The sequence below is a fragment of the Apis laboriosa genome, unplaced genomic scaffold, assembly GCF_014066325.1.
Source record: "Apis laboriosa isolate Shangri-la unplaced genomic scaffold, ASM1406632v1 scaffold5213_cov150, whole genome shotgun sequence".
Taxonomy (NCBI): Eukaryota; Metazoa; Arthropoda; class Insecta; order Hymenoptera; family Apidae; genus Apis; species Apis laboriosa.
Genome location: NW_025223582.1, coordinates 235,251 through 260,104, shown reverse-complemented (window position 1 = coordinate 260,104; position 24,854 = coordinate 235,251). Strand labels below are relative to the sequence as shown.

The following is a 24,854-nucleotide window of genomic DNA, read 5'->3' as shown; positions in this document are numbered from 1 at the left end:
TATAAAATTTTTAAGAATATTTTGAATCTAAAATTTTACTTAAAACGAGAATAAATATCATGAAATATAAGACTGTTGAATATCAATATATTCACAGATCGTGAAAATTTTATTCCCTAAACATTATAACGGTCCTAGGGATCACTAAACCGTTTTCTTATGTCCTTAATGAATAAATATCGAATTAATTAATAATAAAACCGATTGAAGTAATTCTGAAATAAAACTAAAAGTAATACCAAAAATTCTCTTCAATGCATTAATTCTTCAATCGATAAGAGATATCTCGTTCATAGATTTTTTTCGTTAATCAATTTATAAAATATTTAATATATTTATAATACACTGATTGTTATTCCAACAATCTATCTAATTTCTTCCATTCATTTTATGTTTTAGGAACAACGACGGACCTGGTGCCCCAATTGTTAGGGATGTTCGACGAGCTAGCTCGTCGAGGCAATGGCTATACCGATCACGTAGTACTTCCGTCTGCCTGCAACATACCAGCGGCATTGCAAAAGCGTTTGAGTTTGGTATCTCATAGAGGCTCTATATTCGGTCAATTCCATCCTGAATTGTCCAAATCTCAATCGGATGACGCTATGGCTGAACAGCCAACACCTCCAGAAAACACCGTGGACATTATTGTATCCGATGATGTTATGCCTGAAAAAAAGAATGATGTGTTTCAAATATTGAAGAACAATCAGCAAGAGGATAGAAATGAGGAGAGGAGAACGGTCGAGGAGAAGCCTTATAGACGCGAAAGCAATAACCTGACGCCACTTAGGTATAACATACGATGCAGAAACTCTGGAAGACCGTTGTCTGGAAGCTCAGTTGCATCCAGTACATCCTCCAGCGGATGCAGCAATCAGGGAAATACATGCGCTATCAATCCTTATTTGGCATCGGTTGAGTCGCTGGCAGACACTTGTGCCAGTTCGCAAGGTGAGAGATTTTCAAATAATGGTTTGATAAAGTTATTGAGAAAATTAATGATTTTGGAAGTTTTGTTTGGAAAGATTCTAGGGAGCACTAAAGATTAAGATTATGCAGAGATGATTTTGGTGAAGATTTATAATCAGCTTTATTTGTTATCAGCTTTTAAAAGGATAAATAGATATATAATTGTATCAATTGATGAAGATTATTGTGTTAAACAATCAATTTCTAAATTGAGTATTAAGAGTATTTTTATCTTCATTGATAATATATTGTATCATTAAAATATTTTCGAATATTATCGTAAATATAATTAAATATACTTTTTTTATTTATTCTTTATATTTTTCTTCCTAAAAAAAAAATATTTATATTAATTTATAAGAAAATCAATAAATTAATTTTTCTTTAGAATTTTGGATTTTTTTTGAACACAGTTTTTATTTTCTAAATCTTATTTTACTAAAATCATTTTGAAGTTTTACAATATAGACTAGTAAATGAGTAAATATTAAAATCTAAGAAACTAAGAAAATATCTTAGAAATCTGTTTGTATTAGTCGGAAGAGATTCCAAAGCCTTCAACTTTCTCCTTCGATTGTAACATAATCAACGGCAATGATAGTAATGATAATAGCAATGGCAATAAACTTCTCTCTCCGTATTTCGTAGTCATCGTTATAACCATTGTCCTGGCCTGAATTGCAAATAAATGCTTGTATTTGAAGAATTGAACAAATTATTTGATGGCATATTATATAAGAAAATGATCATTTCATTGATATTTTCACTTTTTATTTGATATTAATTAAAACCAGTTTAAAAAGATAAAATCATATTTGTAAATTTTATTTCTGTTATCGAAGATAAATTCTTATTTAGATATTAATTTTGATGTGAACGAAAATAAATTAAGTAATTTCTTAATCAATTAAATCAATTTAATCAATTAAATTAATTCTTAGGATATTTATTGTACATTGTAATATTTGATTGTACATATTTGTAATTTATGCAGAATTTTTTAAAAAATTTCAAATAAATACAACAGAAATAAATAAAAATCTATAATAAAGATAAATAAATTTAAATTAATATGATCTCAATAAATAAATGATAAAATGGACAGGTTCCGGAGATAGTGGAGTAGTGACAGTATCAGAGACAAACTGTCGAATAGGAGACGATGACAGTGATCAAAGAAGAAATAGTGCAGAGGAGAGTCCACTATCTCATAGGCCACGTTACTGCGATCCCCATAGAAATCCTATGGAAAGGGTACTCCTTGAGATAGTCGATACTGAAGCGATATACGTAGAACATCTACGACAAGTTATCCAGGTAAATATTGCTATAAAACATAATTAATTGAAATATAAATCATAAAACTTAATTTATTGATTTTATTAGGGTTACCTTATATTTTGGAGAAATGATTCGGCATCGTTTATGGATCAAACACAGCTGAGTAACTTATTTAGTAATATTGAGGATATTTTTGAGTTTAACAGGTAAATTAAATATTTTACAACAAATTCTAAATACTTACATTATATTATTATCTATGTTTAATTTTATTTTCAGAGAGTTCCTGAAAGAGATAGAGGAATGTGGTCTAGATCCAGTTAGTGTGGCTAATACATTCATAAAGCACAAATCAGGATTTAAAGTGTATACAGAGTATTGTACCAATTATCCAAGGTAAAATTTAACAATAAAATTATTGGATTAAATTGCTATTTAATAAAATTTAGTTTATTCTGTCCATAGCTTAATATTACAATTTATTTTAGCACAGTTTCCGTTCTGACCGATCTAATGAGTCAAGAAAAAACTGCATGCGCATTTCAAGAAAGACAAGCTGCATTAAAACATGCATTACCTCTTGGATCATTCCTTTTGACACCTGTTCAGAGGATTCTCAAATATCACTTACTTCTGGAGGTAAATTATATCTTCAATTTTGTCTCTAGATCAGAGATTCTCAAATAGTGATATAGAAATAGACAACTGAATAATATGTAGATAATTTTTACTTTTTATTGTATTTGATCAAAAAATTCATTTTCTTATTTTCAATTCAGAATAATTTCAAATAATCCAAATATATATTACATACTATTTTGGATGATTAAGTAAAAATATAAATATTCATTTTTTTTCCAATTATATAATAAAATTACTTTTTTAGTATATAATAATTATTTTTAATGATAACTATTAAAAAATTGTATTTTAAATATATTAAAATTAAAAAACGACATTATTATAATATAGTGTAATTATAAGTTAGTAATTATAAGTTATATTTCTATATTTTGATGATATATCATAACTTGGTAGTGGAATCGGAATTTTTGATTTTGATAATATATATTTATAAAAAATTGAAAATCTTTGATCTGAGATGACACGAATGAATAAAAGTTCAACATTTGATTATTCACAGAACTTATCAAAAGAATATGCAGCAGACTGTGAAGTAAGAGAAAATAAGACTGAAGGTAGCAAAGCGATTGAAGCGGCTTTAGCTGCCATGACTGATATTGCAAAGCATATAAACGCAATGAAACGAAGACACGAGCACGCAGTGCGTGTTCAAGAAATTCAGTCCCTTTTGTATGGCTGGCCTGGTCCAGATTTAACTACTAGTGGAGAGTTAGTAGCAGAAGGAAGATTCAGAATGCGGGGGGCAAAAGCTCCTAGACACGTTTTCTTATTTGATCGCATGCTTCTGCTTACTAAAAAGAAAGAAGATGGGCTTCTAGTCTACAAAGCTCATATTATGGTAATATTATATTTTTTTTATATAATATATAAAATTATTTTATTAATATTTTGTATTATATACATTTAATTTTATTATTTTACAGTGTTCAAATTTAATGCTTATTGAAAGCATACCAGGCGAATCACTTAGTTTTCACGTAATTCCTTTTAATAATCCTAGATTGCAATATACTTTACAAGTAAGATAATATTTATATATGATTATAAGTTATTATCTTTTCAATTAAATATGATATATTTATTTTTATCAGGCACGAAATTTGGAACAAAAGAGAGAATGGACTTTACAAATAAAAAGAGTGATTTTAGAAAATTATAATGCAGTTATACCTTCGCATGCGAGACAATTGGTTTTACAGCTTGGTCAGACGCAACCAGAAGGTACGTTTACGTGTTAAATAATTCAATAATATCTTATAATCAATATTATTATAAAATATGTAATGATAATAAAATTGTTATCATTTAGAAGAGGCTTTGGCAGATAGAGGATTGACGAAAAAGCAGTATTCTGCACCAGAGTATTTAGAAAAACGGAAACAGGAAAAAGAGAGACGAAGATCTGAAACAGGACTAAAGCAGAAATTTAAAAAAAGTGGTAGAAAATCTGAGACTACAAATGAGGTAAAAATAATTCCAAATATTTTTTATACATTCATTTTTTTCATTATATTTAATTTAATTTTTATTTTAAATAGGATTCTCCAGCATCGTCACGAAAAAATCAAACCGAAGATTCTAGCATCAATGATTCTAGAGAAGGATTTAAAAGTTCAGATGGACGCGGGTCAAAAGTTAAGGTATTTAAATTTGTAAAAACTTCAAAAAGAAGTTATTTTATTTTTCTTTATTAAATATAGAAATGATGACTATGAGAAACATATATATTTTGTTCAGGATCGCTTTACTGGTTGGAGAAGGAAATCAGAACCAGGCTTTCAATCTTATGTATGTCTTAACCAATCTGATGAAGAGCAAAAAGAAGATACAGGTGATACAGAATCAGCCACAGTTGAAACCGAGTGCGCGATTATTGAAAACGATAAGCATGCAAACTCTCTATCGTCCGAAACCAAAGACAATAATGAACAACAGACTCAAACAGTTAAGGAAATAGTTGGCCATATTCTGATGCAAAATCAAGAATTTCAAAAACTTCTTGAGAAACAACGAACGAATAGTATAATTAATGTCAGACAACAACGTTTTAATAAACATATTTCTGATGAATCAACTGATGCATCTACTGAAAGTGATTCAGAAAACACAAACTATATTGCACATAATTCAATTAATAATAGGATATCGCGTATTCGAACAGGCCATCGAGAACGTTTTGTTAAAACGAATAATACTTGGAACTCATTATCTTTAACTCGTGACCATCAATCTAGTCTGCAACTGCTATATGATAATCTAAATAAAACTGAAAATAATAAATCAGTGGATAGTAATTCGAAAAATAAAATTAATTTTGTACAAGAAAAGAAAGCGTTGTTTGAGAAACAAAGTATCTCGAAAGCATTTAAAAAACAAAGTATTGTAACGGAAAGTAAAATTATCAAGACTGCGCTTAGAATAAGAGACAATTCAAATTCGAGAAAGGAAGAAGCAACTATTCAACCATCTACAGCTCAAGTTCCGAAAGAGATTGAAGTTCAAATTGTAGAAAACGATAAAAATAAAACGGAAAATAATGAATATACAAATGAAGTTAATAAGGAACAATCTAAAGGTTTTGGAAACTATGATAATTTACAGCATGTATGGGAAGTTTTACAAGAAGAAAAAGACTTGGATGGAAATGATAGTCCAACTCGTCCAGCAGTTTGGTTAACTAAATTATGTGAAGGATTACCAGTTTCACCTCAAAAATGCGGTTCTCTTCCACGTAGTTTCCAAATCCATCCTAATACCAATCAGAATGTAACAAAATCACGCTTTTTACAGAGAGATGGTAAACCTATGAGCGAGAGACCATTTACTATAGCTTCAGATAAACCAGCAGAAATTAATTTAGAAGATATGGAAAGATACGCTGCTACATGCCAACCAGAAGGAAGAATCGCTAAATTTCCAACTTCTGTTTCAACTTCTACATCAACATTCTTTTGTTCTTTGGATGATACGTTAACAGACGCTTATTCGGAGATTCATATATCTTCTACAATTACAAATATACATCCTGATCACAAAATCTATAGAGCGAACAATAGTGGAAGCACCATATTTAAAAATGTTCTTTCTAAAGCTGGAAATCGTCTTCAGGGTCTAAGAAATACTATGAGTACAGAGACTTTAGAGTGTAACGAAGAATTAGAAAGGACCAAATACTTTCGTTCTTTAAGTACAGGTAAGTTAAAGAAGAAAAGCAAGATGAAGCAATCAAGAGAATCTTCTTCAGATATAGAGGAGTTTGTGGGATGTACAGCAAAAGGAAGTTCAGATTTAAGAATTCCTTCATTGTATTATAAGCAAGGAAGTTCAAGTCTAGGTGCTCGAATTGCTCAGTCTGATTATGCAGATCCAGCTTTATTATTTTTCGAAAGCAAACGTCAGTTAATGAATAGTCAGTCTCAAGCTAAAGAAGAAAAAAAGGAAGATGAAGAAAGTATAGAAAACCGAGAAAGTGAAACGGATAGCTTTTATGAAAAATCATTCGAGACGATTGAGAACTATGTGGATGCAGACGTTGATGACGCGTTCCGGGATAGTGCAATATTTAGCGATATCGAAGAAGTTCTGGTGGCTAGGCCACTTTCAAGTCAACCTTTTGAGGATTGTGCGCCATTCAAGAATAAGCTGGCACCACCTGTCCCAGCGAAAAAAAGAACAGAATCAATTACAACGATAAATCCTTCAGGAAACAATGTTGCAATAACAAAGTATAAACCTAATATAGCTCAAAAACCTGAATATTTGAAAGTGAAATCAGTTTTCTTGAAAGAACAAGAATTGGACTGTAAAGTTTTGGAGAAGTCTTGTGTATCTGAAAATGGAATGTATTGTTCTAAAAATAGTTTACAAAATAATTGCGCACAGAACTGTGGCGAAGAAAAAGACGATGTATCGGCGGGACAAAGCCAAGCTGGCTGGGTAAAAAAAATAGTGGATCAGTTACAAGGTCACATTGAAACATAATTTAATGCCAATGAAAATGTACAAATCTTGTAACTGAAGCTTTGAACACGGGAATTTCACGTTTGTTAATGTTCTTAATCCTTTTGAAATTAGTAGATCCCATTGTAGATTTTAGAATTTAATTTGCATACTTAATAAAAAAAATATGCGTGATAGAAAAATATAATAATTAAAAATTTTTAGAAATATATATTCGAAAGGATTAAATAGTTATTATTCAGATTAATAATATTCGTTTGCATAATCACGAACTAGTAAAGTTTATTTTTGAGTGATCTGCAAAGTACAATCTTTGAGATTATATTGTATTAGTACAATAGAAGAAAAAAAAAAGAAAGATTGAAAATAAATAAAAGCAAGATATTGTATAAAGAATAACATTAATAAAATGTTAAATATTTCAATGGAAAAAATATTATTATGTACACATTACGTTCACCGAAATGTATTACTACTATTCGTGCCTTGTATAAATTATTTCTCGCGCAAATATGAAGTTCTAGTGTTGAAGCGCACGTGTATATCGTACAACATTGAAACAGATACTGCCGAATAATTTCTTATATTTCGTAAATTAGTGATAAAAAAACAAAACATTATAACCAATTTTCAATTATCGTATGTCGTAATGTTATATATAAATTTCATATTAATAATACAGGATAATTGAAAAAAATTGTTGAAATTAAAATCTTCATACAAGAAAAAAAAATTAATGAGTTAATAATTATTAAATATTTAAATAAAATTTATTTTTTTTTAATAAAAAAAAAATATTTATGATGTGAATGAATTATTATAATCAAAAATTTATCAAAAAATGATCGCCCTGTATTGTTATAAATTTTTTCAAAAAAAAAAAGAAAAAAAGAAAAAAGGAAAAAAAAAATAATAAATTTTTATATTTCAATGTCGTCAGTCAGATTTATAAATCGATATATGTATGTACATATCGACTGAATATTTCAATCGTTAATGTACTTGCATTAACTTGTTAGGATTTCAACATTATTTTATTTTTCAATAATAATTTCGTTAAAAAAATATTATCTTTTATTTATTCGTAGAACCTAACAAGTTAAATATCACATTATTACATTTCTTTTTTAAAACGGAAAAGAATCTATCGTATATTTAACAATTAGACAATAATAAAATAATATGATATAAAATGAGTTTGTGATTTATTTGTAATTACACTATTTAAAAAATTAATATCTAAATAATCAATCAACTTAATTATTATCAATTTTTGTTTTCTTTTGTTATTTTTTTTCAATAGAAATATAAAAAAATTATTAAAATTAAATTTAATTCAGAAATATAATCAAAGGTTTAGATCTTCACTAGATGTAAATGTTACTTCAGGTAGGTTTTATTACGAGAAATGTCTATTTACAAGAGACTTCGGCTAGTCATGTTTACAAATACAAGAGTAAATTATACATTATATTCATAAATTAATTTTGCAATACTGCATGTATACAAAAAAGAAGAAAAATTAAAAAATTAATTAAAAAATGAAAAATTTAATGAACTGAAAAATAAGATCGTTCATTATACACATTATATACAACTAGCAACTATATAATACATTAATTGATTACTATCTTCAATTAAAAAATTTTTTTTTTCAAATCTCCATTAGTTCCTGCTGCATATATAAATATAAAGAATAAATTAAGATTTATTTTGTTTACAAAGTTTCTGCGATCGATGTTGTACAGAAATATAATAATTACATTTATATAAAACAATTCTTATACATAGTAAGAAAAAATATTTTATTATTATGATACTCTTGACATAAAAATCATTTCTTGTTTTTTTTTTTTTTATTTTTTAATAACAAGACATGTTTTTATCATTACATAATAAGTACTGAAATAAATGTTATTCGAGTGCTCCATAATTTAAAAAATTTCTTCTATTTTGTCTGTTTATATTTAATATGCTATAATGCCATTTATTAACGCGTTTTTAAATAAAATATATAAATTTCATTATTATTAATGACAATGTAGAAAAAACAAAGAAAATTACAAAACAACATTGATATAAGTAAAATAAAGAAACTTTTGTTTAGAAACTTTCGCTTCATTAAAATATTAAGATATCAATGTTTTCCAATCAAATTACTTTTTGAACTCCTTATAATTCAATAAATGATATAAAAAAGGATTTAAAATATGATCATAATCTTGTGCAAGTTTTCAAAAAATTTCGTAAAATATTAAAATGCTATATATTGATAGAGATGCTATATATTGATATAGATGATATATATTAAGATGCTAAAAAATATTTTTTATAAGGAGTTTTTTATGAAAAATATTGTTGCAAATGCACAAAAACTTTAATGAATTATTTTATTTCTTTTGTTCTATACAACATCTTATCGAGAAGCTCTCTAAAACTAAAATTTATTTATATGATAATAATACATTTTTTTTAAATTCCATTCGTAAGAATATTTTCATTATTGTTTCTATTCGCAACTAAAACTTTGGTTAATAACATTATTGAGAGTATTGATAATTATAGTTTCCTTTTTCTTCTCTCTTATGAAATAGCACAAACTAACGAAATTTCGATATCGTTGTTTACACTAATTCTTATATTTCTTTGAACTTATATTTTTTTTTTCGAAGGATATTTTTTATTAAATATATATATTTATATTTATATATACCTCTCTTTTTCGCGCATTTCCTTTTCTTTGTCTCATTTTTTCTAAGTCGTATCGTCATTTTTATAATACGAATTTGCCTCTTAAAATATTCCAATTTTGGTTTACATATTTACATATATTTTTTAATGAAAAACATAATACATAGCTGAACAGAAAACCAAATCAACTTTTATAACTTGATGATAGAACAGCACCTGTGAAAATTCACAATTTATGAATCCTGAGAGTAATTCTATATTAACTATATTTTTATTAAATCAGAACTATTTAATTTTGAAAGAAATAAAATAAAAAAATAATAAAAATGATGAAAAGAGTTAAAGTCAAAAAAATTCTTTAGGAATTCTTAATTAAGGAAAAATATAATAAATAAAATAAGTACTACAATTTCATCAGTATCACTCTCGGGATACCATAATATTATTGTTATTAAAAAAATAAGAAAAATAAAATTATATAGAATATAAGATCTAAAAGTATTACAAAATATAAAACAAAAATATTTACTTTTTATATTTCTGTAAATATAATACTGTAATACTTTCAAATAATTTTATATTCTTTATTTATTAATAGAGGCAAAGTCATTAATCTGGTCAATATGGACAGGTACATGTTATCGTACTATTTGTCCTACTGCTATAGAATAGATCTATATTATGTGTGAATTAAACAAAAATATTGTTGGTTACATAAAAAATATTAATACCTATACAAAATATAAATTTTTTTTATGAAACCAACAATTTTAATTTTATATGTACATAGTATACATATACAGGAAAATTCAATAAAAATTAAATATCTTCAGCTATGCAGTACATTCAACAAAACACTCTTGAAAAATCTATTTAAAATTTTATGGTCATAAGTAGAATATGGATATGTAAAATTTGCATGTAATATATTTCTGAGTTTTTCTGTTTTTGTTCTCCTAAATTTATATTTTCTAATAGTTGGTCTGTCATTGAGTATTTATATAATTATTTTTTTTTTTCTTACTCTTTTCCATTGTTCAGAAGTTAGCATAAACATTCTTGCATTTTTCCAGTGTATGCATTTTGCACTTTTATGTCATGAATGAAATTATTGTCTTCATAATAATAGAAAAATTTGCCAGGTAACGTTGCAGTATCATTATTTACGACTTATTGAAATAAACATTCAATTTTTGTTATGTAAATTTTTACACTTTCGACAAAAATTATTAAAAAGACATATGTGTATAAAACATTAAAAATGTTTTCATACATAACATTCAAATACATCTATTTTGAATGCATCGAAAGTATATAGAATTTTTATCTTTCATTAGTTCTCTAGTAATCTATATCACACCATTGTACATTTATCCGAAACTTATCTTTAAAAAATTGGAAAATATTGATTATATGTATACAGAAAACAAAATATACTGTACAATTAAAATTTAAACAATTTTTTAAAATAATTTTTTACAAAAAATATTCATTTTGTAAATGCTTGTATAGTATATGAGATGTTAATATTTTTCTGTGATACTTTGAACAATCATTTTAGAGAATAATACAAATATAAAAATTAACATACAAATGTCGATTAAGGCTTTATTTATTAATTTATTAAATTATAAACAATTTAAGTTCACATTAGATGAAGCGAAACTAAAAAGTATAATGAGTGTGTAATGAAACAATTCACATTTCTATCTTCTTTACACAAACTTTAATTATTTATAATTTAATCAATAAGTCTTAATCAATATTTTTGTATACCAAATTTGCATTTGCTTTAATCTCTAGAATTTATTCATTTAAGACTTTTAGAAATCTTCTAAAGGTATCCCATGAATACATTAACATCCTATATAGTATATGTAAAAGATTTAATATTCTATATCTAATATTTCTATATTTATGTATTGAATAACAAAAATGAAAAGTAAATTAATAACTTGAGTGATACAATAAACGAAATTGAATATATTAAATAATTAGTAAAATTAAAATTGATAAATAATACAAAACAATTTCTTTCAAATGCCCACATTGCGAGCACTCAATATCTTCTAATGGTATATGCTTAACATAGCAATACAAGGAAGACATTGCTTTACATACCATTCCTGTACAAGAACTATCAATTCATATAAACAACATCTTATTAGACTTCTCTAATTATGTTGTTATATAATTTGATTAAACATTTCACATTTGATTGCTTAAGCACTGATTGTAATTGCATACTAAATTGCTGACAAAAACGAGTAAATATACTGATATATGAATCTGCTTAATCTTATTCCCTGAAGAAACATCTCTCTTGTCTTTAAAAAGCTATATCTGTATATATTCTCTTAAAAAACTTACTAGTATTACTTTAAGAATGCTTAAGAATGCTTAAGAATGCTCTTAATGCTTTAAAAATCGTTATTAATTCAGCAAATGTATTTAATTAATGCATTTAATAATAAGACTTAAACTAATTAATTATCACTTTGTACGTGTTCGCTCGCATGCACGTAAGCTTTACGATAAACAAATAAATTCTAGTTCACTTTTTGGAATGAAACATTGAACAAATATATAGAAATTGATATCTAAAAGTAATACACAAGACAAGAGTGATATTTAAAATGATAAAGTGAACTATCTTGGACATATTGTGAACACATTATCATGTCTATTTTTTATCATTTAAAATATTCAGCATAAAATATTTTTTAATTAAGCATAATTTTACTTTATCTTCATGTTAATAAATCATTAATGTTAAGTCTTTAATTTTGCTTTAACATAAGTGGTATTTAGTAGTAGCCATGTAATATAATATATATGTAATATAATATTTTATTTTGTATTAAAATAAAATGTAATGTTTCTTTGTTTGTTAAAAAATGTTTAAATTAAAAATCTGATGATTGCTAAAAAGAAACATTTTATAAATAAAATAATTAAACTTATAATAAAAAAAATAAATTGTAATAAAAGTTTAATTACACCACTTATGCTATTAGCAATAGACAAAATATTTATATAATTATTTACCACAAACAATAAGCAGTCAGATATTATTTACTATAATGTTACTATTATAGCAAATTTTTCATAGCATAATACTTTCTTTAGTAATCCTACCTATTTACACAGCAAATCTTCATATAAAATACCAAAATATTTCAACATTTCCAAGATAATTTTACTCTCTCAATCCTTCTTATTTCAATTTACATTTCATACTTGCCACTGCAAATCAATAACTTTGGTTTGCAAGCTATAGACATATCAATAATGGATGGAAAAGTGCCAGATATTCGTAAATTTACTAAATAATAATATCTAAAGCGCACTGAATTCATATTTGAATTCAAATATTTTTAACATATTTAATTTTACTTGATATTCAATTATTAATTACTATAAGTTATATTTCATTATCATACATGACCAAATTATATTAAATTTAATTAATATTACTGTGTGATAATAATATTAAAATATAAATCTATCTATTCTAATAGAATTTAAACTATATAAAAAAGTATTTATAATTTATTTTCTTTAATACTTTAATTTTATTACTTTTTTAATTTAATTACTTAAATTTTGAATAATAATTACTAAAACTTTCATTTTGAAACATTATACATTATTTCTATTAATTCTCTGTAAATTTTATTCATTTTAATATTAATAACTGACATTTTTTTATACGTTTCATTTTAATAAGAACATTTTAAAATAATATTTAAAGAAATCTATTATTTCCTATTATCTCCAACTTGCAATTTTTAAGTTAATTTTTTTTTTATTTAGTTTAGCTTAGTTTTATTCTTTTTCGTTAATATTTAACATGCAATATTTAAAAAATTTTAAAAGTAATTAAATTTTGAAAGAATAATATTTTATTATAACAATTTAAACTAAAAATTTTTCTTTCATTTAAATTCTAATATATCTTTTATTTTATATTATAGCATGCAAAGATGTAAATTTTTACATTCATAAAAGATATATTTAAATTAGTCATTTTATTTTATGTTATTCCAAAAAAGTTTGAAATAAGTATTGTTAATATAATAAAAGAAAATGTAAATAAAAGAAATACTATTCTATAAATAAATAATAATAAATTTCTAAAATTTTTAGGCACAATTGTTAATTAAAGATACGGACGTTATTCTCTATAATGATGCAAAAAAATTATAATAGTATATCACATAATATCAATTGATACTGATAACATTAATTGTTATTAATGATATCAATTAATTAATCATAAAATATTATATTGTTTATTTTAGATTAAATAAAAAATCTCAAATTTTAAACGAAAATTAATTTAAAAAAGCAAAAATACTTAGCGTAATATTTGCGTTCCATAAGCTCTATTTCATCCAGCACTCTTCCTCCTGAATACAGTTCACATTAAAAAGTCTTTCACAAATGAGAAATATCACATTTCTCCCAGTCTTGATACCCATCACACAAAATGCACTTAATGTCATTATCTTGAAGAAGTAAGTTGCTAATATATTTCATTTAAATTTAAATATATACTATATATAGACATATTGTGCTCCTAAAATTTGAATTCATGTACAATATGAAGAAATTGTTTTGGATATTTATAATATATATCCATCAAAGCCACATATTTTTAAGAAAAAATTATGGAGAGGAATTTTTACCTTAATCACTTTTTTAAACTTCCAATTAATATTATCAATATTAGACTTGCTAGTTAATATTATAAACATAAAGCATTCCATGGTGCATATAGTTAAAAATTTATGAATCTACTAAAAATGATTGTTTTGTATGAATTAATAGCTAAGATTTTTCATACATATTTTATAAAATAAATAATTTATGATTGCCATCATAAACTACTTTACAAATTTATACTGTGTATTTATAGTACAATCATCCAAAATTAGAGACACTGATGAACGCAATGTCTTATTAAAGTAACTTTGATGTAAAAGCCCAATGCCTACCAAAATAAAACATATACAAAAGAACAGGATATACATTATATTGAGTATACATATTTTAATTTTACATTTCTTTTCTTTTCGTTTTTTATTCATACAAGAAAAATATATTGGAAATGCCATTTGATAGATATATTTTTGATAATTAATTTGTATTTAAATCGTTGTCTTCGTTTCAAATATATTAATCTACTTAAACTATCTTTGGCCAATATTTTCTATAACTTGTATAAAGTTTAGACAAAAAGCTTATGTTGATACAATTAATTTATTTCCCATATTGTAAAGATCTTTTATATTATCTAAAAATTATTCTAAAAATATAAGTATCCATATATCTATAAGTAAATATTGTTATATATGAATAGTTCTCTAGTTGTTTAAAACCCGTAAATGTAAAAAGTTGAACTAAAAAATGGAAAAAATTGTTAAAAATCAAATTTTAAATTTACTGATTACTAGACATTTACTATCATAAAGAATGTCAAGAAAATATTAATTTTATAACAATATAGATATTTTTTGAGAAAATTAGTATAAGTTTTATTTTGTCAGGCATTTAGGCGAATTCACATATTACTTTAAATATATCATGCTTCTTCTTAATCTGTTCCATCATGATCTTCATTTTCAGACTTCGAAGATCATTAATTCTATATCTTCATTAAAAAGTTTTTTCTCGGCAAATAACCAGTCTATGCAGCAATAACTATATAGAGAACAGTGACAAATGACGTATGTATATATACATATATATATATATATATATATATGTTGATATTATATGTTGGTTTCATCCATATGCTCTTTAAAACAGGTTAATAGCAATTCTCTTACCAACATCGACCACTGCCTCTCAGTCATATTTTACTTTATATGCAGTTATTGGAATCACAAATCACTCGTGACACATTATGTCTGCACATTTACAGTTGGAAGATATCTTAATAACTGGCTTCGTGTCCAGCAAGTATATATAAATCCGCGCCTTCGGATTCAGTCAGTGTGCCTGATTGAACTAAGTGGCTCTCCAGCATCACAACTCTATTAAAAAAAAAAAAAAAAATCAAAATCTTTTTTTCAAATGTTTAATTTTTATATTTTTAAATTTGCAAACATTTTATTTTTAATATTTTTAATATCTTAAAATCTTAAAATATTAATATCTTAAAATTATTTAAGTATAAATACAAAAATACATACTTATCTGATCCAAGTAATCTGTACGTTCTACTCGGATCACTGATTTCTTGCGTAACTTCACCGTTTTTAAAACTTCTACCTTGCATACCATGTTTATGAAATGCTAGCACACTATCTGGTAAACAAACTAAAGAAAGAAAATGATTATAATAACATTTATTTTAATATTAACAACAAAATAAACTACGTTACTTGTTTTAAATGATCTTACTAATGGATTCAATTTGAAAATTAAAATGTAATTCTGACATGTGCTTTCTGCTTGATCTAGGTTTTCCTTGCAATGTTACCACTTTTACTACATCTAAAATAGAAATATGAATAGATTATAATAGATTATAATAGACAGAAGTATAATAGATTAAAAGAATAGAAAAATAGAATATTGTACAAAGATTTTTTTATACTTACTATCGTAACAGACTAATATTGCATTTTTTTCTAACTGTGTAACATTGATAACATGAAGATTTTCTCTTCTTGGTATCACAGTAGCTATAAAAATATAAATTTTTAAATTAAAAAAAAATAATAGAAATATTTAATCAATTTATTTAATACATGAAAGTAAAATCAAAAAAAAGATACCAGAACCATCCATATCTTCCAATTCATCACTGTGAAACCAACTTGCCCCTGAATTCATATTGATTAAATCCAATTTTAATTTATTTTGTTGATATGGTTGTTTCACAGATACACACACCATCGGATACTCCATTTCAGGTGTAATAATAATTTCAAATACATTTAGTGGTGTTGGTAATGTACAATCAAAATGTTTTAACAACATGAATTTATTAAGAGGATCATACCATTGCATTAAAAATATTCCAGTTGGCATTGCACCACATAAATATTTATATCTGCATTAAATATTTTTATTATCAATAATGTACAGAAAAATATAAACTTATTTACTTACCCATTATATGGATTTCTTCCTACACAGCATTTAGTACAACCTTTTGTATCTGGTACTTTTGTAGTTAGGGCAAATTTTCTAGGGACTAATCTTTCAGGTATTTTATTCATGTGTAATGAAAACCTATGAGTTTGTTTGCTTTGCATTGCTAATAAATCATGTCTATATAATTGAGGAGTTTTTCCTAAAATTTAAAATTAATACTATATATATAATAATTAAGAAATACATAATATTTAAATAATAAAATAATTTAATAATTAATGTATTTCTTACCAGATAAGGACATGAGAACATCCTTGATGACATACATCCAAATAGTTCGTCTTGGATATAATTGATCTATTGCAGTTTCATGAAGTTCATTTAAATTTAAATTATAAATTCCTTCTTCTGCTGCAATTAATAAATGCTGATCCCTTGTATCTGGATGAATCCAACTTGCAGTACAATGTATTCTTAATGGACAACCATTAAATACCTATATAAAAAGATTTATTTAAAAATTTCAATTTTATTTTGACTAATATTATTGATATTAATAATTTCTTCAATTAATTGTAATAAAATGAAAATAAATCATACTAACTTTCGAAAAACATGCTCCCATATGAACCTTAGGTGTTGGTGGTAGTCCATTGCTGATAGGTCTAGGAGGTGTATGACGTTTTCTATCCCTTCTTCTCGGAGGAACAGGCGGAGTATCGGATAATAAATCTGGGCTCATACCTTCTTGATCTCCTTCGCCTGACATCTCATTTTGACCTAGGAAAAATTCTTTATTCATTACATTATTGTATTATTCACATATGTTTATTCACATTATGTTAATTATTTTTAATTTAATTTTAATTTATATAATATTTTAGTTTAAAAATTGATATGCTCCTACCATTCGATTGAGGAGATTCATCTCTAGGGCCACTATCCGAAAGAGATCGTTGACGTTGTCCATTCACAGCAGCCAAAGACTGAGTACTGTTCACTAAACCATATAATTCATCTACAGAGCTATGGCGTCTGGGACTTGCTTGTGATCCTAATCAAATTTAATTTTTATATATTATTTAATATATTATTATTTTAATAGTTTAGAATCTTTCAGTATTTCTAAATCTGAAATTATGTCATGTTATATTGATTTTGAATTTGTAAATTAATGCAATTATCATTTTAATTTGATCTTTATTTTTTTAAATTTGTAAGAAATAATTAACAAAAATTAATATAAAATCTTGTGTGATATAAAGTTTAATAAAAAATTATAAGAAATAAACTATAAAAATATATATTTACCTGATATATTGTAATATGCGCCATGCACTTCACAATCATTTGATGATTCTCCAAGTGGAAGTGTAGCTCTGAAAAAGAATAAATAAACCACCAAGTGTTAAGAAATATTATATATCAGGGAAAATATATATTAGAAATTTTCTTCTTTTAAAAATAAGTGCTACTGGTGTTAGTAGATTATAAATAATTTTTAAATAATAATCAAAAAATAAATTATTAATAACAATAACAATTAGTCAAGAATTAAAAAAAATATAGCATCATTTATAAAATTGACAAAATGCAAAAAAATGTTAGAAGATTAAAGAATTATAGTAGATAAAATCAATATATATAAAATTTTTATATTTTATAGTTTTAAAGCATATATTATCATATTATTTAATATTTAAATTTTAAAGTGTTCTCTCTCTTGGAAGAGCATAAAATATTTTATAAAAGGTGGTGTTTAGGAAAAATGAAATATAGCACATAATTGTACATATATTTATCCAATATTTATTAATAAATAAATTTTAAGAAAAATTTTAAGATATTAATACTTAAAAACTAAATATTTAAACTATATGACTTCTCATATCAGAATGTCTGATTTTCCATAATTATTTTACCATAAATATTTATCATCTTATTTAATTATTAATAAAAAAATATATTAAAAAGAATTATTATTTGAAGTAAATTTTATTATTTGAAAAAATTTAAATATTTTTAAATATTTATTAAAATTTTTTATTCTGAGTAAAAGGCATATGTTACTTTCAGCCAAAAGTAACAAAAATAATCATTGTCATCTACAACCAAAAGATTAAACAACCTACTATTATTTTATCATTTACTTACTGCAGGGAATATAGCTGGTCGCAATGCCCACCAACCATCGACATTGCATTCCCCCTGCACATATGAAACTATAATCATATACTATAAAACACATTTTTTTGTTTTATTATTAATTTTTATTATTAATCCTGTGAAATTTTTTTGTCAACATATTTTATAATTAATCGTTTTATATATGAAATAATTCATTCATTTTAAGGAATGTAAGGATAATTTTTTCAATCAAATAATTATTATAAATACTTAAACATTAATTATTATATGATTTTATATAATAATATTACCATATTGATATCATTTCATCTATCACAGTTTTCTTACCATTATTAAATCACAAAAATATAATTTGAACATGTATTAAAAATTGTAATCTCTACAACAGATACATAAATTTCCACCACCTGGTTAACAGTTTAAAACTTATACTACAAAAAAAAAAATTACATGCAATGAAAAATACTAAAAATATTTATGATTAAAAAGTTATACTTCAAAAGTATGAGCTCCAAAATTACACTATTTACATATAAATTTTGAGTATTAATATTTATTAAGAACATTATAGAATATGTAAATAAAAAATAGCTAATAGAATAAATCAAAGAAACACATAATGCAAAAAAAGCTTTAATTAATTTAAATGCTTCAAATAAAAATGCAAAAAAATATGTTAAGAATATTAGAAAATAGATTAATAAATTAGCATAAAGCTGCAGTAAAAACTAAATAATTTTAATGCAGGGCATAAGGAAATATGTGTGCAAGGTGCAAGGTGCAAGGGAAAAGGGTTACCTGCCAATACCTTAGCAACAACTCCTCATCAATGTACTGCAATAGACTCCTGTTGGGAGAAATTATTAAAATTACAAACTGATCAGAGAAATTAAAGCTATGAAAATTGAAATGAGTCATGAAATTTGAATAAAGATCAGATATAAATGTAAAAGGATAAAATAATTACTATTTTGAGATATCATACTAATTAAAAAAATTACGATTTAATAATTAAATTTATTAAATTTAGATAAAATATACTATATAAATATATGCCACATCTGATACAAATTTTATTATTTCTTATTAAATCGTATTATTCTATTAAAATTAACAAATTTCTATTAAAATTAACAAATGCATAAGATACTAATGAAAAAAATATATACAAAATATTATGATTTTCAAAAAATATTTTAAATAAAAGTATAAAAATAAATTTAACAAGGCAAAAAGATTTGCATATAAGAATAAAATACAAATGTGATAATAATACTTACGCATAATAGAATTAGTATATACATCAGGACCTTTTAACTTTCATTCTAAACATGCATATTTAAATTTTATATCGATTATCATGCATACTTTGTAATATATATTACTTAAAAAAATTAATTATTTATTAAAGTATAATCAAATATAAATATATATATATATATATATAATATTATATATAAACTATAATATCTATAAAAAAAAAAAATATAAAGAAAAAATGTAATCACTAACTTCATGCTTTAAATTCTTAAATTTTTTCATGTTGTATGTCAATAGTAATTAAAATAACATGCATATCTATTTTAGGAAAATAAAATACATTTTTTAAATTAAATAAAAAAAACTCATTCCATTTTTTTGTACATATTTAACATATTCAATGGAAATGATAATAATGTTAAATTTCACTGAATATCAATTCAAAACCGCATGTGTTCACACCAAACTACCTGCATTTTATTACCTTAAACTCATATGAAATATCTCTGTGCCTGTTTTGCTTCGACGCGACTCTCTATTATCTGTTGTAACGTTCGCGCCAATAGGACTGATACAAAAATAAACTATGTCATGTCTAGGAAAACTATACAATTTTTAACATTAATGACAAAGTTATTATTTGAAGCAACTAGAACTTTGTAATTTTTCTTGATTTTTTATATTGCATAAAGAATGTAAATTATGTAAAAAAAATTGCACTATTTGTTAATTATAGCAAAAATTGCTATAATTTTTTTAAAAAAATATCTTTTAAAAATAAATCAAATTATTATACATTGTATCTGAAGAAGCATATTTAAATTTTTAAAGTCACTTTTACTTTTTGCTGTTTTCAATAATTAATGCATTATATGCAAAGCAGAAGCAGACGTGCCATATGCAGCTTGATGTTTGTTAAACCAAAATTGCTGTTTTGTTTTACATAATTCTGAAGTATATAATAAAATTAAAATTTATAGAACCTTACAGATAATAATAAATAATTAATATTGTATTTAAAAGATAAAAGAAGCAAAACAGCAATTATTATATTAGCAGAAAGATCTCAAAGCATTCCCTCTCTCATTTTTCCAGAATAATATATTTCTTTATGATTAAGTATATTTATTTTAAATATACTTACTTTTCTTGTACATCTTCAAATGCTGTGCCAATACCACAATCTGGATGAACATCGCAGTTATGAACTGACTGAATAATTAAATATACAATGCTATTTTAAATATTATATGTAAAAAATATTTTCATGATAAATATAAATTACCTTGACATTATTCATAATATCCATGATATCCCATGATGGATTAGTATCTACAGATGGAGAAATCACGTCTCTTTGCAATGTTCCATCAAGATTAATTTGATCTATAACATATATAATTTATATTTATAGGAAAAATAGAATATATATTATTGCCATCAAGCTTTTTACCGTCGCTATCTAATTGTGGTATAGGACTTTTTGGTCTAGGTCTTGCAGTATGACGCGATGCTATCCTCTGTGGAACATTAGGTACAGCTCCATCTTCATCTGCTTCTAATTCAGTGAACATATGACTAGGATTCGATACTTTTTGCAATAATTCTAGAGCTAAACGTTTATTCATTTCTCCTTGAAAAAATGTATGCTGAAACGAAAGGTTTTATTTAAAGTATTTTCTATCTAATTTTGATTTATATCATATATTATCTATTGATTAAAGAAAAATAATAACCTGTAATAATTTTTCAGCAGTCGGTCTTTTTTTAGGATTTTTAGTTAGAGCAATTTTTACGAAATTATGGAATGTTGGACTCCACTTGTCGCGATCTTTTAATGTAGGTGGTTTAAATCCAGATTTAGACATAAGAAAAAGTGCTCTCATGGGATGTAAATCAAACATAGGTGGTTGCAATTCAGCTAACTCTATTGCAGTAATTCCACATGCCCAAATATCACAAAGTTGATTATAACCACCCTTTCTTTCTACAGCTGCAACCTGCAAATATAAATTAAAATATAAATTTCTAAAACATTTTCATAAAATTATTCAATCAAATCAGGATACCTCAGGTGCCATCCAATAAGGAGTACCAATGAAACTCTTTCTTTTATTAATAGTTGCAGTAATTTGTGCTGATACACCAAAATCAGCTAACTTGACATCACCAGCTTCAGTCAATAATATATTGGCACCTTTAATATCACGATGCATTTTGCCCATACTATGCAAATAAGCCAATCCCAAAAGTGTTTCTCGGCACATATATGCTATTTGTATTTCTGACAAAGGCCCAGTTACTATAACATTATTAAAATATTCATTATATTATGATATATTTTTAATATTGCAATATATCATAAGAATAAGTAATTTTTATCATAAATATCTAATTTGAATATTAATTATGTAAATTAAGGCATTATAAAAAAATATTAATAAAAAAACTTACTATGATATATATCTTGCAAAGAACCACCTCCACAATATTCCATACAAATCCATAATTTATCTCTTCTCAAATAACTTCCATAATAAGCAATAATATTAGGATGTCTGCAATCTTTCATCATTAAAATTTCTTGTTGAATTATTGCAAAATCATCTCCTAAAACATTTAAATAATGCATGATATGTAAAAATGTATTCACATTCTATAATCTTATTAATATTAACATTCATTAATAAAAATATTTATTAAATTATAATTTGAATAGAATTTGCATTGAATTTTCTTTAATATATTTTTAAATAATAGTAATCAAAGAAACTATATTAATGTATTTATTTTGTTTTGATTATATGTATGAATTGATTATATGTATGAATAAATAATCTTAAATATAAAAAATATTAAAAATATAATTCATTTATTAATAAAAGAATATATTAATATATTTCTAACTTTTTATAATACTTAATATAAAACTTAAATATAAAACTTAAATATATAAATATGCAAATGTTTTTAAAATATATTTTAATGAAAAAAAATATAAATATAAAAGAAAAAAAGCGAAAAAACGATATAAATAATAATTATTTGCTTAATTATAATTTAATTGTAAAATACTATATAAGAAACAATCAGAAATCTAAAATCAGTTTTTTTAAATCATACAAAATAAATTAAACATTTAAATTATTATTTGTATTCATGTAAATTATTGTATTCTATAAAATTTTTAATGAATAAAAACTTGAAAAATTTGTAAAAAAAGGCGGAAAAACTGGAAGATATACCTGGTTCCAATTTGATAACCTTAATTGCAGCGAGATCATTCGTGGAAAGTCTTTTGGCCTATAAAAAAATCGAATTGTTTGTAAATACAATGCATTTAAATATGAATATATAAAAATATATAAATCCACGAACCTTGTAAACATCTCCGTACGTTCCGCTGCCTATCCTCTGAATGAGTTCATATTCATCTTGTGGATTTCTTCGGCTTATGTCACTAGATAACGCGTTAGCGTTCAAAGCCATTCTAAAACACGGATTTCTGCTGATTTAGCAGCTAATGAGCGTAATTAATATCTACAAAAGAAGATTAATGTTAAAGTGTGAAAACACATTTGTTCGTCAGAATGTCACTTTCGTTGAAACGTCGCCATTGTTCACAACAGCTCTGAAATTAGTTACGATTTACAATTAAGCAAGCAATCCTTGCAATATCGATCAATCGATTTTACATTTTACATCAAGCACACTTAAAATCATATTTTTTTTTTCTTATTAAAGAGAGTTAAAATTAAGTTATATTTATATTAAAGAAAAATGAAATATTCATTATTTAAAGATAATTTTTTATTTTATTTGAAAATAAGTTCTATTATTTTTCTATATAATTTTTATGTTTATTAAAATACTTATCACATTGTAATTTTCTATTATTATATTATTAAAAAACTAATTTGTGATTGTAATCATTTTTGCACTTTGAACTTCTTTATCAAAGCCGTATTTTTAATTTGAAAATTTTTTTTTTATTGGCTCGAAAACATGAGAATTATAGGAAAAAGTTTGGATTATACGAAGAGTATAGTAGCTACATTTCCCATTAAAATTTTTCATAAGAAACGAATCATAATACAAATTTTCAATTTAAATGTTAATTTCAACAAACGATATATTTTAAAAATCTTTAAATTATATACGATATTTTTTTTCAAAGATATTCAATAATTTGATATTATTCAAACAAGATTAAATATAATAATATTTGTCAAAGATAAATGTTATCATAGATAGATAATTTATATTTTTTAAATCCGTACAGAATTTGAAACAAAATAGTGATTATATATACTTATCTGTAAAATATTGCAGCTGTCATTTTTTTTTATTAATCTTTCTTAACTAATAAATAGTAATTTTCAAATAAATAGTCAAATAATAATTTATTTTATTAATTATTAAAATAATAAATAGCAAAGAGTATATTGTAGCATATATTTTATTATATGACTCTATATATCATTCCAAAGATTTCCGCTAAAAATGAAGGGATTCGTAATATTTTTTTTGTCATAAGGAAAAACTTGTTTTCCCAAAAATTAGTTCGTAGTTACAATGAATTATCTAAATTAATTCTTGAATTTTTTTAATAGTTTATATTGATCATTATAATCTCATCAAAGTAACTATGTCGATAAGATGAATGAATGAGTAAATCAATTAACAGCTTATTAGCACAATCATTAATATTTATCTTCACAATAAAATTATTCATCGACTTCTTGAAATTGTTTTATTAAACTATCGATTTATCAATGATTTATTAA

General features: G+C 24.3%; 2 protein-coding genes across 16 annotated transcripts in view; one reads left to right on the top strand and one right to left on the bottom strand.

Annotated features, from left to right (window-relative positions):
* The window catches only part of LOC122717476, a 57,597-nt gene extending 50,045 nt beyond the window's left edge, over positions 1 to 7,552 (top strand). For all 4 annotated transcript variants that reach the window (XM_043941571.1, XM_043941572.1, XM_043941573.1 and 1 more), the window contains 11 exons: positions 400 to 954; positions 2,078 to 2,289; positions 2,359 to 2,459; positions 2,533 to 2,649; positions 2,742 to 2,892; positions 3,398 to 3,736; positions 3,822 to 3,917; positions 3,990 to 4,119; positions 4,208 to 4,362; positions 4,437 to 4,538; positions 4,636 to 7,552. In XM_043941571.1, coding sequence (XP_043797506.1) covers positions 400 to 954; positions 2,078 to 2,289; positions 2,359 to 2,459; positions 2,533 to 2,649; positions 2,742 to 2,892; positions 3,398 to 3,736; positions 3,822 to 3,917; positions 3,990 to 4,119; positions 4,208 to 4,362; positions 4,437 to 4,538; positions 4,636 to 6,879 — 4,202 coding nt within the window. In that variant the 3' untranslated portion in view covers positions 6,880 to 7,552. The remainder of the gene's footprint in view (positions 1 to 399; positions 955 to 2,077; positions 2,290 to 2,358; positions 2,460 to 2,532; positions 2,650 to 2,741; positions 2,893 to 3,397; positions 3,737 to 3,821; positions 3,918 to 3,989; positions 4,120 to 4,207; positions 4,363 to 4,436; positions 4,539 to 4,635) is intronic.
* On the bottom strand, positions 554 to 23,694 carry LOC122717477 (mitogen-activated protein kinase kinase kinase kinase 5). 12 transcript variants are annotated; one of them, XR_006347220.1, is made up of 22 exons: positions 23,446 to 23,694; positions 23,313 to 23,370; positions 22,522 to 22,677; positions 22,137 to 22,369; positions 21,804 to 22,067; positions 21,521 to 21,716; positions 21,353 to 21,453; positions 21,212 to 21,279; positions 20,552 to 20,635; positions 19,616 to 19,654; positions 18,814 to 18,867; positions 17,971 to 18,038; positions 17,567 to 17,713; positions 17,264 to 17,451; positions 16,951 to 17,155; positions 16,675 to 16,858; positions 16,338 to 16,615; positions 16,161 to 16,244; positions 15,961 to 16,053; positions 15,750 to 15,876; positions 15,384 to 15,590; positions 554 to 669 (listed from the first exon to the last, which is right to left on the bottom strand). XR_006347220.1 is itself a non-coding variant. In XM_043941576.1 (21 exons), exons 1-21 carry the CDS (start codon positions 23,554 to 23,556, stop codon positions 15,491 to 15,493), a joined length of 2,838 nt encoding a protein of 945 aa, XP_043797511.1. In that variant the 5' UTR covers positions 23,557 to 23,694; the 3' UTR covers positions 13,697 to 15,490. The 12 variants fall into 12 exon arrangements, 8 of the variants coding, with proteins under 8 accessions (XP_043797511.1, XP_043797512.1, XP_043797513.1 ...); XR_006347219.1 differs by lacking the exon at positions 554 to 669 and adding an exon at positions 9,192 to 9,765; XR_006347218.1 differs by lacking the exon at positions 554 to 669 and adding an exon at positions 13,697 to 14,131 and having other exon boundaries at positions 14,241 to 15,590.
* Between the last annotated feature and the right edge of the window lie 1,160 nt (positions 23,695 to 24,854).

Coding starts and splice junctions, on each gene's coding strand:
- LOC122717477 (XM_043941576.1), bottom strand. CDS start 23,556: ATGGCTTTGAACGCTAACGCGTTATCTAGTGACATAAGCCGAAGAAAT. Junction 22,370..22,521: donor TTTGCAAGATATATATCATA/GTAAGTTTTTTT, acceptor ATAATGTTATAG/TAACTGGGCCTTTGTCAGAA. Junction 15,591..15,749: donor AGATTACTTGGATCAGATAA/GTATGTATTTTT, acceptor TTTTTTTAATAG/AGTTGTGATGCTGGAGAGCC.